The sequence below is a fragment of the Otolemur garnettii genome, unplaced genomic scaffold, assembly GCF_000181295.1.
Source record: "Otolemur garnettii isolate 467f Iridium unplaced genomic scaffold, OtoGar3 scaffold00152, whole genome shotgun sequence".
Lineage (NCBI taxonomy): Eukaryota > Metazoa > Chordata > Mammalia > Primates > Galagidae > Otolemur > Otolemur garnettii.
This window is the reverse complement of record NW_003852547.1, coordinates 621,758-638,168: the sequence shown is the minus strand read 5'-3', so window position 1 is coordinate 638,168 and position 16,411 is coordinate 621,758. Positions and strand designations below refer to the sequence as shown.

At 52.7% G+C, this 16,411-nt stretch overlaps 2 protein-coding genes across 2 annotated transcripts in view; both read right to left on the bottom strand.

The window, feature by feature from the left end:
* Positions 1-13,409, bottom strand: part of MEGF8 (multiple EGF like domains 8) — a 46,702-nt gene extending 33,293 nt beyond the window's left edge. The window contains exons 1-9 of the mRNA XM_023518949.1: positions 12,698-13,409; positions 5,990-6,153; positions 5,526-5,732; positions 4,606-4,786; positions 4,438-4,526; positions 3,186-3,601; positions 2,616-2,761; positions 2,223-2,495; positions 1,421-1,445 (exon numbers count right to left, since the gene is read on the bottom strand). Coding sequence (XP_023374717.1) covers positions 1,421-1,445; positions 2,223-2,495; positions 2,616-2,761; positions 3,186-3,601; positions 4,438-4,526; positions 4,606-4,786; positions 5,526-5,732; positions 5,990-6,153; positions 12,698-12,878 — 1,682 coding nt within the window. The 5' untranslated portion in view covers positions 12,879-13,409. The remainder of the gene's footprint in view (positions 1-1,420; positions 1,446-2,222; positions 2,496-2,615; positions 2,762-3,185; positions 3,602-4,437; positions 4,527-4,605; positions 4,787-5,525; positions 5,733-5,989; positions 6,154-12,697) is intronic.
* An 884-nt stretch (positions 13,410-14,293) lies between these two features.
* Positions 14,294-16,411, bottom strand: part of TMEM145 (transmembrane protein 145) — a 9,879-nt gene continuing 7,761 nt past the window's right edge. The window contains exons 14-15 of the mRNA XM_003799475.1: positions 15,587-15,793; positions 14,294-14,633 (exon numbers count right to left, since the gene is read on the bottom strand). Of these exons, the coding sequence (XP_003799523.1) occupies positions 14,553-14,633; positions 15,587-15,793 (288 nt within the window). The 3' untranslated portion in view covers positions 14,294-14,552. The remainder of the gene's footprint in view (positions 14,634-15,586; positions 15,794-16,411) is intronic.

The window sequence follows — 16,411 nt, the reverse complement described above, 5'->3', positions numbered from 1 at the left end:
AAGTAGCTGGGACCACAGGCGCCCGCCACAACGCCCGGCTATTTTTTGGTTGCAGCCGTCATTGTTGTTTGGCGGGTCCGGGCTGGAGATTCGAACCAGCCACCTTATGCGTACATGGCTGGTGCCTTAGCCGGGTGAGCTATAGGCACCTAGCCAGCCCAAACTTCTAATTGCTGCTCAAAACCCTCATGCCCATAGAAACTCTCCCAGCCTGGCCCTCTACTAGCCTAATGGTAATTCTCTCACTTCTCTTGAGTTCCCACACCCTGCCCAAATCATCTTTCAGACAGAGCATGATCTTTGGATTCAGAAAGACCTGATTGTAAATCCTGGGTCTATCAAATACTTTGGTTCAAATCATGGATCAACAACTGATCAGCCGTATGGCCTTGGCCATCTGACTTCTCTGCATCTTGGTTTCCTCTTCCAAAAATGGAACCATTATCCCAACCCTTTAGGAGCTGGGATTCTAAAGCTGGAGCTTTAGAATCTGCTGAGCCCTCAATAGGCTGCCTGGGTCTCCCGATTTTTGTCTAGCACCAATCTGTCTTCTGGTGACAGCCTGATTCTCCTGTGGAAAACCGTCCTCTCCCACCCCTAGTCCCTAAGGTTCAAGTATAGTTGTCCCTGCCTCAGGCAGAAGTGGAGCCTTAGCACAGGCCTATCAGTCTCAATGATTAGCCCAGAGATAAATATACTACCCAATTTCTACAATTCATGGGGAAAAGGCACTCTCTTCTCTCTGGGCATTTTAAGGTGGTAAGATATAATCCAAGAGCTCTTTATGACCATCTAAAAAAGGCAAACCTGCTAGACACTAAAAACCCAGCTAAAAACTGGAGGGAGGAATGGCTGATGCCAACACATGAGTATCTGGATCAAGCCCCACCTGATGCCATCCCCTGTAATTTTCACTCAAATGAGCCAAGAAATTCTCCTTTTTGGTTAAGCCAGTTGGGTTGGGTTTCTGTCACTCACTCTTCAGTCAAGAGTCTTGACTGATAACTGGTCAGTGAATGGTGACTTCCCCAACCTCTTACTAACCTATAGGTTCTATAAGCACATGGGACTTGGCCCAAGGAATCACAAACTATGACAGAGGAAAAGGTCTCCAGAAACCTCACACTGGTGCTGAGCACGGTGGCTCACACCTGTAATCCCAGCCCTCTGAGAGTCCAAGGTCGGTAGATTCTCTGAGCTCAAGAGTTCAAGACCAGCCTGAGCAAGAGTGAGATCCCATCTCTAAAAAGAGCTGGGCATTATGGCAGGTGCCTGTAGTCCCAGCTACTTAAGAGGCTGAGGCAAGAGAATTGCTTGAGCCTAAGAGTTTGAGATTGCTGTGAGCTATAATGCCACAGCACTCTACCAAGGGTGACAAAATGAGACTCTATCTCAAAAGAAAAAAAAAAAGAAACCCCACACTGTTCCCTGCCCAGTGAAGGGGCCTACAGGAAGGACTGGGATAGTCAGAGCATACCTATAACAGAAGCCTCAAATGCCAGGCCTAGGCTTTATTACTGTTACATGGTTCCATTAGGATCCTTCCTCCTTCCCACCTCTTAAATGTTTTTTTTTTTTCCACTCCTTAAATGTTAATGTTCCTTTCTTATGCCTGTTCCCTCTCTCTTCAAGGAGAAATCCACAGCCCCCTGAAATAACATGGTCAGCTAGTGGATACAAGTATCTTTCAAAGAGAAGGCCTGTGGCTTTCCTCCCATTCTCAAAGCAGTCTATGATCTAATGAGTGTGAAAGGTTTCTCCACACCACCTCTGGCAAGCTCTCTGGCTCTGCAGAGGGACCCTCATTGCCATTAGAAAGAATGTGTCAGACCATTTCATGTGGCATCATCCTTCAGCATCACCTCAGTTTGCTCTCACAATGGCCCATGGGCATGTTATATAATCCACCTTTTACTGATGAGGAAACTGAAGCACAAAGAGATTAAGTGATGATGGTTTTATTTTTTTTTTAGGCTAGTCAAGTGAAGCAGTGGGAGTGGAGAAGGAACAAAGGAATCTGCAACTGACTGTGATCAATTAGTTGTAAACACCACTGCACTTGGACCAGCTGTGATGATGGTTTTTGTACAGTTGGTTGTTTGTTGCCAGTCATCCTAGTTCTGCCACTTGCCCACTATGACCTCAAAAAAGTTGCTATTTCTTAGGCATTTCCCTGGGGCAAGTGGAAACTGGCAAAGCCTGGAATGGAACCTAGATCCAACACCTCCAAACTGCCTCCCATCCCATCCCAGGCTTGCCTCCTGAGGCTGGTTCCAGCAGGGCGTCTGGCTCACCCCAAGGATTGAGATGGCTAGAGCTTAGATTCACTGCCAGGGAAGGTGGGTCCTCAGGGAAAGAGAGGGACCACTCACCCTCAGGAGTTCCTGGGGGGGCAAGTTCGGCCCCTGACACCCACTGATGGCAGCCAAGGTGGTAGAAGAAGATGCCATCTTCATAGCACTTTTCCTCCTGGTAATGGGTGTGCACATTGCCCCCTGGAAAGGCAGAAAAGGGCACAGCTGATAAGCCTGGGGTGGAGTCACCCACAGAGGGAGTGTTAGCTCAGGTTTGGCTCAAGGTCCTTGCAGGCAGGCAGGGGGATAGGGAGCTGTTACCATAGACCACCATGTAGTTGCCCAGGACACTGGCCGTGTGGAAGGCACGCTCCCTTGGGCCCTGAAGTCCATCCCGGCCCTTCAGTGTTGTCCACACCCGCCGATCTACATGGAATAGCTCAGTGGAATTCACTCGCACAGAGAACCTATAGGAGAAGGGACAGGGCAGGGGTTTGGGGCAGGAAGAGTCTCTCTCCATCCTCTGGGCACTTAACTGTGTGATCACCCAGAGCTGAGATTAGCTGTGACTGGGTCTATGTCTCCTCCGATCTAGAAGTTTCCTGTGGATAGGACCCAGGACTCATCTCTGGGTTATCTATATAACCAGTCTAATAAGGGCTGAACACCAAACAAGGGTTTGTTGAATAGATAGATGGATGGGAATGCGGGGGAAAGCAACTAACTAAGAGACTGAATAAAAGATCAGAGAATGTGTAAGTGGGTGAGTGAATGGAGAATAAATGAAGAAAGGAGTTACTGAATCACTACACAAGTCTGTTATTGGGCAAGTGCTCTAAGGACTAAAGTCCCATGGTTTTGTAGAGCAGGATTTGTAGGCAGGTCACTTACCGGGCAGTGGAAGGCCGGTGTCCGCCATGGACCAACAGGGCACGGGAGGGAGCATGGAACACCATGGAGTGGCCAGTAGCAGCAGGAGGCCGCCCACCTGCTGGAATCACCTGCTCCCAATATCCCCCACTGGTGCTGTCGAGGTGGAAACGGAAAAGGCCAGAGGAGAAGAGGTCATGCTGAGTGCGGCCACCAGACACGTAAAGCCAGATGTCATCCACCAGGGCAGCTGCATGACCTGCCAGGCCTGGGGGCCCCCAGGAGCTGGAGGCAGGTGGTGCCAGGAGTTCCCAGTGGCCCCTACCCAGCGGGCTAAATGCCCACACATCATTGGTAAGTGAGCCATCAGCCAGCTCACCACCCATGAGCACAAGGGAGCCGGCCCAGGCCACAGCCACGTGGGAATGACGAGCAGCCTGTGAAGAGACAAGGAGATAAAGATGGAGAGGGAGGGGGCGCCTGTGGCTCAGTGAGTAGGGTGCCAGCCCCATATACCAAGGGTGGTGGGTTCAAACCTGGCCCTAGCCAAACTGCTAACTTCCGTTAGCCAGGTGTTGTGGTGGGCGCCTGTAGTCCCAGCTACTCAGGAGGCTGAGGCAGGACAATTGCCTAAGCCCAGGGGTTGCTGTGAGCTGTGATGCCACAGCATTCTACTAAAGGCAATAAAGTGAGACTCTGTCTCTAAAAAAAAAAAAAAAGATGGAGAGGGAAAGAGATGAGGGCACAGGGAGCGAGCCAAAGCCAGGCACAGACAGAGACATACAGAGAAACAGTGAGATAGAGAGACAGACAACAAGCAAGACAGAGACGAGAAAAGAAGAGGCAGACACAGAAAGACAGAGACATCTGAACAGAAACAGAGAAGGTGAGACAGAGAAACACAGAGGGAAGAGGCAGGGAGACAGAATCACAAGGAGAAATGACAGAGAAAAGCAGAAGGAGAGAAACAGACTCAGAGAGATAGAGACACAGAGACAGACCCTATGTAAAAGACCAAAAGTCAGATGGACAAAAATGGAGAGGCAGATAGAGAGAGACAAGAGATACACAAAAAGATAAAATATAGAAAAAGGTAAAAGAAGTAGAAGACAAAGGGAAATCAGACAGAGAAAAGGCAGACACAAGGAGAAGTAGGTTTCTATATCAAGCTGTGAAGGCAGGGAGAGTCTGGGGTGACAGAGGGCAGCCTAGGGGTCCTGGCTAGGTCTGAGAGGACAGGTTCTTCCAGCTAGGACACAGGAAGGGTCCATACCGGGGCAGGTCTCAGGTCCCAGCTCTCCCAGGTGTTGGTTGAGAAGTTGTATAGGACGAGGTCACCCAGTGCATTGTTGAGGTCCTGGCCTGTGGAGGGGGATGGTCTCAAGCCCCAGCCACAGGTTGCCAGGTCTCCAGACCCCAGACATTCACCCCATCTGCTCACCTCCAAAAACAGCCAGCAGCCCTGGTGGGGACAGGAAGGCACCAGCTGCCCCAATACGAGCAGAGAAGGCAGGGTCCCCAGCACTCACGTTGTGCCACCAGCCAGCCCCCTGGTTCTCCCACAGGTGCAGGTCACAGGCACGTCCTAGGAAACCAGGCTCACAGCGGCATGGTCCCAGGGGCTAAAGGGAAGGGAATATAAAGGCAGAGACAGAGAGAGAGACAGTGACAGAGAGATAGACAAAGAGAACAACAGCAAAAGTGAGACAGAGAAAAGAGGAGCAGGAAAGACAGGTTGGAAAAGAGAGAATGAAAAAGAGACAGAGACAGAAAGAAGGATATAGCCAAACAGACAGTGAGAGAGAGAAACAGGGGACACAGAGACACAACCAGAGGGAGGCAGAGAGGTAGAAAAAAGAGGACAGACCAACAGAAAAAGGAAAGACTCAGAAAGAAAAATGAGAACAGACAGAAAGAAGACAGGTCGGAGAAGAGACTATCAGTGAGGCCAAAGTTCAGTTTGGGCCAAAAGAGGGAGCTCAAGGCAGAAAGGGCTCCAAGCATGATGTAGATCCAAAGCTTAGATGGAAGGTCAGTGGTGAAATGTGGGAAGTCATGGCAGAGAGCCCAAGGCCACACAGAGTGGTGGGGTAGGAGGAGGGAGTTGGGTGTGGAGGAGGAAGGAGGGTGATGCCCACAGTGACAGTGAAGTATATATGAGGACAGGATGGGCTCAGGCAGGGGAGAGACAGGCTGGGGATAGGAGCCAGTGGGGATAGGACTTGGAAGAGGAAGGGAGTGAGTATCCTGGGAGAGTATGGGGAGAGTTTCATGCTGGAGGTGGTCAGATCTAGGAGAGGAGCACAGTGGGTATGGTCACAGATCAAGGCCCCAGGGGGACAATGGTAGGGACAAGCTCACCGAGGCGCAGGTGCCATGGCTGCCACAGTAGGCTGAGCACTCCTGCAGACTGCAGTCGGGGCCACCCCAGCCTGGTTCACAGGCACACACACCTGGAGGCCGGCACTGCCCATGGCCTTGGCAGCCACCCGGGCACAGGGAGAAGCGGAAGGAGGCATTAAAGCCCAGCAGGTTGTAGTTGGCATCACTGAAGAGGTGCAGCAGCATCTGCAGCACAAGGTGGGCTGGGCTCTGGGGACTGGACTGGAAGGGTACTTCACTCCCACCCCTGCCCCCACCCCATCCTGGAGAACCACCACCCCACATCCTTTATCTCTCGACATCTTCCTTTGTCCCTGTGTGTCTCTTGCTAGCTCCCTGTCCCTCCCCTTCTTTTTCATCTCCCTCCATATATCTATCCCTCTCTCCCCCATACCTCACCTGGATCCTCCAGCCACAGTCCAACAGCACCTGTCTCTACCAACCTTGCCTGAGGAAGCCTCAATGGGTGGAGGCCGGGTGCTCCCACTCAGACTGGCAAGAAGTGGTCCTCGGGGGGAGTCGCCATCATACACAAACAGGTAGTCATATGTGCATTCCGTATCCAGGAAAAGGAAGTCTAGCAGGATCCGGTGCTGGGGGCTTGGGGCTGGGAGGTGAGCATAGAGGGGCCAGGTTCAAAAGCAGACCTGCTCCCCAAGCCTCTATGTAGCCCACAAACACCAGACCCTGCTCCTGGTGAAACTGGGGAGTGTTCAAAGATGGGTAAGACTTAGGCTCTGCCTTGGAGGGACTCCTGGTCTTATAATTCAGGGAAGTGAGATCTGTGACAGCCAGAGGGACAGGAGCCCAGAAAAGGAATTATAGTATCAGCCCTAGAAAGGTCTCCTGAAATCAGGCGAACACCTGCTTTAGCTCAGTTGGGAAACTAAAGTGCAGAGACAGGAAACCTCATCCCCATGGTCACATAGAGCAGCCACCACATTGTTCCTGAGGTCTTGTTCTTTCTGTCTCTGCTTAAGCTTCAGACATGCCCAGGCCAGAGGGTCAGGGCCCAGGCCCTGGCAGAGAAGTATACTCCCAGTGAGGAAAGGGACTCCATGAGAGTCCTCTATTTCCAAGTGAACAGAGTTCTAAGAGAAGAGTTCTTCGTCTTCCCCCTGAACAAAGGCCTAATCCTGGAGCATCATAGTTCCCCTCTGTCCCCAGAGTCTCATCTCTCTGTTTCTTGCAGTGGCTACAGGCAGAGGGTCTGAAGCCAGACTGCCCAGGCACAAATTCTGACTCTGCCACTGAATAGCTACTAGCGTGTGACCTTAGGCAAATAACCTACCCTCTCTGGATCTATTTCCTCATCTGTAAAGTGGGGATATAATGTGGTAGATTCAAACCTCTAGGCTGCTTCTCCCACGGAAAGGTGAGAGCTAATTCTCTGCCCCTCACATCTAGTAAGAGCCTTAGTGATTTGCTTGACCAATAAAGAACAGCAGGCTTGGCACCCATAGCACAGTGGTTACGGCGCCAGCCACATACATTGAGGGTGGTGGGTTCAAACCTGGCCCAGGCCAGTTAAACAACAATGACAACTGCAACCAAAAATAGCCGGGCATTATGGAGGGCACCTCTAGTCCTAGCTACTTGGTAGGCTGAAGTAAGAGAATTGCTTAAGCCCAAGAGTTTGAGGTTGCTGTGAGCTGTGATGGCATGGCACTCTCCTAAGGACAATAAAGTGAGACTCTGTCTCAGAAAAAATTAAAATTAAAATTATAAAAAGAAAAAGAACAGCAGAGGCTGAGTGCAGTGGCTCACGCTTGTAATCCCAGCACTTTGGGAAGCTGAGGCAGGAAAATGGCTTGAAGCCAGGAGTTGAGAGCAGCCTGAGTAACATAGCTAGACCATATCTCTATGAAAAATTTAAGAAGTGATGCTGTGGAAGCTCCAGGGCTAGGTCATAAGAAGCCTTGCCGTTTTCACCTGGGCCTCACAGAATGCTCCTTCTCAGAACACAGCTGTCACACTATGAAAAGCCAAAGCCACAAGAAGAGGCCACACATAGGCATTAAAGCCGACAGGCTCAGTTGAGCTGCCAGCTGCCAGCCAGCATCAACTGTCAGCCCTGGAGGGACCTTCCTGGATATCTAGCCCAGTAAACATTCAGATGATTGCAGCCCCACCTGACATTCTGTGACCACGTAAGAGGCAATAATGCACATAACGTGTGTAATAGGGCTTAGTCAGTGCCACTACCCCTGAAGCTGTGACTTATCTTTGTTGTTTTGAAACACTCTGTCACTCCGGCTAGAGTGCTAGAGTACCATGGCCCCTCAGCCTAGCTCACAGCAACCTTGAACTCCTGAGCTCAACTCAAGAGATCCTCCTGCCTCCTGAGTAGCTGGGACTACAAATGCCTGCCACAACGTTAGTAGAGACAGGGTCTTACTTTGCTCAGGCTGGTCTTGAACTCCCGACTTTATTTATATATATATATATATTTTTTTGAGACAGAACCTCAAGCTTTCCCCCTGGGTAGAGTGCCATGGCATCACAGCCCACAGCAACCTCCAACTCCTGGGCTCAAGCGAGTCTCCTGCCTCAGCCTCACAAGCAGCTGGGACCACAGGCGCCCGCCACAACGCCCGGCTATTTTTTGGTTGCAGCCATCATTGTTTTGGCGGGCCCAGGCTGGATTCGAACCCGCCACCTTAGGTGTATATGGCTGGTGCCTTAGCCACTTGAGCCACAGGCGTCAAGCCAGAACTCCTGACTTTAAGCAATCTTCCCACCTCAGTCTCACAGAATGCTAGGATTACTGGCATAAGCCACCACACCTAGCCACTGTTCTTGTTCTCTGCCAGGTCCTGGTTCAAGAATGTTCTCTGGATACCACCTCCCACACTAGGGGGCTCCATGGGACCACTTCAGGCAGCTCAGGTGAATCCTCTGGGCTAGAGAAACTAGGAGTCCCGATTCCAGCTCTGCCCCTGACCTGCTGGAGTACCTTTGGCCAGCTTCATCCTCCACAAGCCTCAGTTCACTCATCTGAATCCTAAAGATACTCATCCACTGCTAACAATGGCTGTGTGATCTTGGGCCAGTTGCATGGGCCCTCTCAGCCTCAGCTTCCTTAATTATAAAATGGGGATAATTTTCCCCACCAAGGCTGGTGTGAACATTCAACAAGATGATTACTCTAACCCAGGCATCCTCACACTAAGGTCTGCACATTTATCTGGCCTGCCAAGTGTTTTTGCCGCCGCTGCCTATCCTGCTTAGCAGCCGACTCGTCCCAGGCCCACAGTCTGGCCCTCCAACGGTCTGAACGACAGTGAACTGGCCCCCTGTTTAAAAAGTTTGAGGACCCCTGCTCTAACCTGTCGGCCCGGAGCCAGGTGCTCAATAACATGTCCTGCCCAGGCCTCATCCTCTCTCACCAAGACCACTGATCTCGCCTACTTTTTGGCCTCCTGGCCTCCAGTCTTGCCCTACTACGGGTCTCTGAGGGATCTCCCCAAATCAACTTCTGGCCCTGTCCCTCCCCTGCTCAAAAGCACTACATGGCTCCCCACTCTAAAGAAAGTAAAGCTCCCTAACCTGGTGTTTAAAACTTGACCTTGTCTCATATCACTCTATTGCTGGAAGGTCTATCAGGAGCTGGGCATTTACACAAGCTTTTCCCTCCATCTGCAACATATTTTCCCTTCTAATCAGCTATGTTCCACTCTTCTCCCTCCCCTTGGCGGGATTAGGAGCCCCTCTTCTGGGTTCTCATATCCCATAACAACTTTCATTCATTGGGCTAGGACCACCTAAGTCCAGGTCTGTCTCCTCTGCAGCCTATAAGGCCCACAGGGCAGTGACTGGATCTGGGCCTAACTCCCTCCCCAACATTGGCCAGGCCAAGGTCTGGTGCTGAGCAAGGACTCAGGAAATACTGGATGATGGAATGAAGAAATGCACAAAAGTAAGAATACTGAAACTGGCAGCTTTCCTTCAGGCTGTGCCCAGAGCTCTCAGAACACTGCACACAAATCCCCACCCATGGTCTAGGGAATGCAGAGATCCATTTGGCCAGACCAGGCAACCAGACCTCCCAGAATCATACCAGCCTCAACTAAACTATACAGCTCTGTTCCTGGAATCACAACAAGTACATCTTTGTCAAGTGCTTGCCAGAGGCCGGCTCACCATCTGCCTTCCCCAAGTTCCTCCTTAAGTTCAAGGTCTCCTGTTTCCACTCAACCCCCACACCATTCCAGATAGAAATCTGATCCCAAACCACCACACCTCAAAAGCAGGATGCCTCTTATTCATTAGGATGTTATGAAGACTAGGCCCAGATAAAATGTGAACGTGGTATAAAAGTAAGTGAGTTAGTTGCTTATTTTTTAATAGATGGACGAAGATGCAGGTTCTTAGAGGTGACAGGCACTGGGAAAGACAAGAGATGAAGAGAGAGGTTGGGAGGTTTCCCAGACTCTTCCTGCATCCAAGCATCCAGCCAGCTGGTCCCCATGTCTCACTGGTGAAACTCCACAAACATCCTTCTGCATTCTCCAAACCTCTCAGCCCCTTTAATCCCTGCCCCAGCTCAGAACTCATCCTCTCCTTTGAGAAGCTCACCAAGTCTCCAGTCTACCCCCTACCCAGCCTGAAAGCAATGTCCTACTCCTGCTCAAAATCCTTCTGTGGCTCCCTCATCAACTCCAAAATAAAGGCTAAGATGCTCACTATGACATTCAAAGTCCTCCTTCTTGGGCTTTTGATTCCCTCTTCGCCTCCCAGTCAATTGTGCAGTCAAACCTAGACATGGAGACACACCAGCTTCCCTCATGACTTTACAGAAGCTGTTTGTTCTCTTTTTCCACATAGTAAACTCCTATGAATACTTCCGAACCCTTCTTCAGTGGTTCCTCCCCTATGTCTTCCAGCAGGTTCTCTCACTCCCATAGGCCCATCCACCCAGTCCCTGCACTTTCCTGTCTCAATGCTGAGCACTGTCTCAGTGTGAACACTGGTGGCTGAATGTCTGTGTCCAGCCCCACCATTCCCAACCAGTCTGGGACACTTCAAGGCAGGCCAAAGAAATGATTTATACCCTTCTCCACTCTGTTCTTACAATCCCCAGACTAACAGGAATAGCCCCCAAGCTGGGGACAGCTAGACACACTCACCACACGAAACATGTCTTCATCCATACCCTACACAACAGCCAGAAAGATCTTCTAAAATATAAATCAGGTCAGGCGTGGTGGCTGATGCCCGTAATCCTTGCACTCTGGGAGGCCAAGGCAAGTGGATTAAATTAGTTCAGCTCAGGAGTTCGAGACCAGTCTGAGCAAGAGCAAAACCCTATCACCACTAAAAATAGAAAAAACTAGCCATGCATAGTGGTGCATACCTGTGGTCCCAGCTACTCAGAAGTTGAGGCAAAAGGATTACTCAAGCCCAAGAGTTTGAGTTTGCTGTGAACTATGATGCCACAGCACTCTATTCAGGAAAACAGAGTGAGATTCAGTCTTGGGGAAAAAATCATAAATCAGATCATATCCTCCCCTGCACAAAACTCTGGCATAGCTCCCCAGTGCCCCCAGATAAAGATCAAGCTCCACCACCTGCTAAGGGAGGCCCTGTATGACCCGGGCTCTGTCACACCTCTGGCCTTTGCCCATGACCTCTCCTGTCTGGGGAACTCCTACCTCTCCTTAGGGACCAGCTCCTACATCCACTGCTCTGTGAGCCCTTCCTGGACTTCTCCAGCCACTGTCATTGGACTTCCCTTCCATCTGCCTACTGCCTGCAGGGTACAACACCAAATAACAAAGTCCTACACCCTCTGGCTCCTCTGCAGCCTCTGGCTCACTGGATTTCAAGTTCCTTACAAGCATCATACTCTCCTGCTCCCAGGACTGTGTGTGGGTTATTCTCCTTGTCTAGAATACCCTTCTGCCCTCTCCTACACATGCCTCTGGTCTCAGCTAGACCCCAGACCAAGTCAGATGTCCTCTCTGGGCTTCCCCCCTCCCTCGGTATGGGTTTGTCTCTTATGGGCTGAGAGCCCATAACGTACAGCTGGGGTCTTTGCACAGACTGTTCCCTCCTTCTGGAATGCTCTTCCTTCCACTCCTGACTGACTCCCATTGGTCTTTCCTGTCTCAGTTCAGACATCTCCTCCCCTAAGATGCCTCCCTGAGAAGTGCACCCAGGTCAGGCACTTCTGCTGGGCTTCCCCAGGCTTATAGTGTCCCTCTATCAAGACGATTCTGGGCTGTCATTGTTAATGTGTTTGTCTTCCCCATTGGAATCCCAGGGTGAAGTCATCAGGAATTGCTAGGACTGTCTTGGTGAAGTATGTCCCATGTGGCACATGAATGCCTACAAAAAATACTTTATTCTTTTTTCTTTTTTTTAATGAGACACAGTCTTTACTCTGTTGCCCAGGGCTAGAGTGCTGTGGTATCAGCCTAGCTCACAGTAACCTCGAATTCTTGAGCTCAAGCAATCCTCCTTTCTCAGCCTCCCAAATAGCCGGGACTACAGGCACTCACTACAACCCCATGACCCTCAGCTAATTTTTCTATTTTTAGTAGAAATAGTATCTCACTCTTGCTCAGGCTGGTCTCCAATTGCAGAGCTCAAACAATCCTCCCACCTCGGCCTCCCAGAGAGCTAGGATTACAGGCATGAGCCATCAGGCCCAGTCCAAAAAAGGCTTTTATTGAAGTACTTTTAAGGCAACAACAATTATCCTAATACTACTTACTGAATATTTACTGTGTACCATGAGTCAGGCATGTTAAATTCCTGTCTCATTTAATTCCAACAACACTGTGAGGGGAGTACCATTGTTATCCCCACTTGGAAGCCACCTGACCAAAGTCACAAAGCTAGTAAGAAGTACAGCCTTATTCAAAGCCAGGTGATTGGACTCAGAGTCTGAATTTTTAACACTTACTCAGAAGACCCCTCACTGATGCTCCTGGCTTTTAACTGTCCCTCTGGGTCTGGGTGCATCTCCCCCCACCAGACTTCCAGTGCAGGGCCCAGATTGGCTGAAACCCTGGGGGTCCCACATTAATTTAGAGCAACAGGCCTTGGCCAACAGTAGGCTCTGAGAATGTGGTAAATGGATGAATGCCCAAATGAATGAATGCACTAGCAGCAAAGTAGTGAGTTATCTAGGGGTCCCCACTCACCCTCGATGAGCCACTCGCAGTTGCCATTGACGCTGTAGTTGCCAGCACCATCCGTCACAAAGCCTGGCGCCTCCCGCAGCACCTGCCGCTGCCCCTTGCAGTCCCCCGCCTGGATTCCGGGGGACAGCGACCCCAGCACAGCTAAGGCCAGAGTCGTGGCCAGAGCCTCGACCAGGGCCATTGACACCTCTCACACTGACCCTTACAGACAGGCTGGGTGGTAAAGACCTGGAGAGGACCCTCTATCTAGCTTAAGGCCCTGCAAATGTGACCTCTATACGGATAGCACAACCATGCAGAACGGGGAGGTCCCGGAGACGCAATCTCTGCGAAGGTTGTTGACGGACTCTAAAAGCCGAGGAGCGGCTCTGCATTTGTAGTCGTAATGGATGGGGCCACCCCTTAGGGACCGTTGTGGTCCCCTATAGACACAGGCCCCCATAGAGAGGCCGACCCCATAAACAGTGTCCAGCAATTACAGATTCAGACCGTGCAAACTAAAACGGACCTCATAGATGAGTGGGTCCCCACCGGGCGAAGGGCTCTATAGCCCGGCAGGGGCCTCCATAGAAGATGCGGGCCCAGACAGGCCAGTGTCGGATGGCCTGGCAGAGACTCCTCCAGGCAGGGGCGGGGCGCAAGAGGGTGCCGGGGCGGAGCCAGTCTTCAGGGGTTTGGGCCTGGACACCACAGATGCACTCGCTTTGCTCACCCACCCGCGTTTCCCTCCAGAGTCAGATAGGCCAGATCAGAGAGACGAGGGGACGCTTGGGCCAGAGCGGCCCCGGGAAGACCCGCTGGGAGGGAGAGGGGGCGGGACACGAGCGGCCGCTATGGGAGGGCGAGAGAAGAGGAGGCGAGAAGCTGCAGAGCGGCGGTCAGAAGGGCCCTGGGAGGACTGCGGAGCACCCAGCCCCACCCCTCTGCAAAGAAAGACTTCCGGAGATTTCCCCGCCCATTTGTTCCCAGCCGCTTGCGCAGCAGCGGCCTCTTGGCTTGTGAAGAGAAACACATACAGGCCTAAGATTGTAACCCAAACTGGGGGTGCCAGAGGCTGAGCAAAACCTGTGCCACTGGAGGGCGCCTCACCTCTAACTGGAGAAGGGAAGAGAAAAATATAGGAACGGTGCAATAAGAGAGCCCTGCTGGAAGACCAATAATCTTCATTGCTTCCCAGTTTCTGGGTCAACATAAGGGTCGAGATATGCAGGCCCCTGTCTCCGGACCCAAAACGCCATTTCACAGATAAGCACCCTGAGGTCCCAAACCCGAAACGGTTCTGGCTCAGCCGCTGAACACCATCAAGATTTAAAAGATGTTGGCTGGGGGGTGGTAGCTCACGCCTGTAACCCTACCACTCTTGGGAGGCCGAGGCAGGTGGATCGCCAGGAGTTCGAGACCAGCCTGAGGAAAGCAAGATCCTAACTCTACTTGAAATAGAAAAATTTGCTGGGAGTTATGTGTAGTCCCAGCTTGTTAGGGGGCTGAGATGAGAGGATCTCTTGAGCCCAAAAGTTTGAGGCTGCAGTAAGGTATGACAACACTGCGGCACTCTATCCAAAGCGACTGAAACTTTGTCTCAAATAAAGTCATGTTATAGATAAAAACTCAACGAATCCTCTTTATTTTGGCAAGAAGGGGGGGAACCTCTTTCTGCCAGGGATCTGAGGGAGGGCCCCCAGAATGGAGATGGGGTGGAAAGAGGGTCCGAGGTCACAGATCCGAGGGAGAGTTTCGGGGTTAAGACCAGCAGCACAATATCCATCCTGGGAGCCCTAGCTTGAGGTCGCGGAGTCCTGGAGAGTCACTGGCGGGGTCCCGGCAGTCATCACGGGTATTCCGAAGTCCAGCGGGGTCAGAGGTCTCGGAGGGAGCCGGGGGGCCGGAGGTCACGGAACAGCGGGAGCCCAGAATCCGGCGCTGCTCGGGGCAGGGGCTGAGGGAGGGGACGGGGAAAGCGGCTCCCGCGGGACCGTTTGGCACAAGGGAGGAGAGGGGCGGGACGCAGCACACCCTACCTGGGCGCGCTGGGTGGGGAGGGTCGGGAAGGCCCGAAATGACCCAGCGTTTGGGCTGGGATAAAGCAGGGGTCCGGAGCCCAGCCGGGGCCCGGCTCGCGGCTCATGGGGCAGGGACAGGCAGGGGTGCTCAGACCGGGGGTGCAGTGCCCCCGGCCGTGTGCATGCTGAAGTATTCGGTGAAGCCAGTATGCGGCGCCGCCGTCTGGGGCACAAGCGGCTGGTAAGACGGCGTCGGGCCATCCCAGCCCGGGTCGGCCGCCTTGGGGAACCGAGCGGGAGGGGGCGGGGAGGCTGCGCCCGGCTCGGCCATGGTCACCACACGGCCCCTCGGGGCCACCGCCGCCGCCACCGCCGTCTCCTCCACCTGTTTCCCGGCCTGGGAGGGGGTTCAGGGTCAGAGGCTGTCCGGAACCCTCGGGGGGGGGCCAAATGCGGCCCCGAAGGCCCGTTCCCCACCCCCCGAAGGACCGGTCCACCCCAGTTATGGACGCACGTGTCAGTCTGGGAAAGAGTGTGTGGCGGGACGCCTGGGCAGCGGGGCCAGGTACTCAAGGGGCGGCGTTGGGGCGCGCCGGGCGAACTCCGGCGGCGGCCGGGGAGCTGGGGGAGAGCCGCGGAAGGCAGGCGGCGGGGGCACGGCGCGTGGCGTCTGCGGGGGCGTGCGCAACAGCGCCAGGACCCAGTCCGGCAGAGTGGGCGCAGGCGCTAGGGTACGGTCGCGGAGAGGCGTCGGGGCTCGGGGCGTGCGAAAGGCTGAGGGCGGGCTCAGACGCCCAGGGGCTGGGGGCGGCGGCGGGGCTGGGAGCGGGGTAAGGTACTCCAGGGGCGGCGCCAGCAGCTCCTCGGGCGCTGGGGCCACGGGGCTTACGGAGGAGGCGGGCGGGGGTATGGAGAAGAGCTCCGTGAAGTTGGGCACTGAATCGCTGATGAACGTCACATTCCCATAGACGTGCTGCGGGAAGGCCTTGTCTCCCGACTGGCTTCCTCCGGGTCCTGGTGCCCCAGCTGATGCGATCTGCGACGTGCGCACGTGGTACGGGAAGTTCTTGTTGGCCGCTGATGGACGAGTCATGATCTGAACGGAGGAGCCAGGAGCAGGTTGGAGAAGCACTGTCCACACCGCAGGCTTTCTCCATATATTTGGAGTCCTACGGATTCCCCAACATTTGGCATCCCCTACAATTCTCTAAAACCATTCAAACTGCAGCTTTTCTGGGCTCTTTCAATGCCCTGAACCCTGACCCTTCCACACAGTTCTCACTACTCTGCCCTATGCTTCCTCCATCAGCCCACTGATCACTGAGCTATCACTAACTGGTTAAGATCAGTATTCTGCACTGTCCGGGATGACAGCCACTAGCTACCTATGGCTTAAATTTAATCAAAATTAAACCAAATGTTTAGTTTCTCAGTCATATTACCCACATTCAAGTGCTCAATAGCCATATGTGGTTACTGGCCACCACATTAGACAATGCAGATTATGGAATATTTTCATAAACACAAAGTTAAATTGGACAGTAGCTAATAAACTCCAGGATGTTAGCTCAATAAGAGTAGAAACCTGGCTTGGCGCCTGTGGCTCAAGAGGCTAAGGCGCCAGCCACATACACCTAAGGTGGCTGGTTTGAATCCAGCCAGGGCCCGCCAAACAACAATGACGGCTGCAACCAAAAAATAGCCAGGCGTTGTG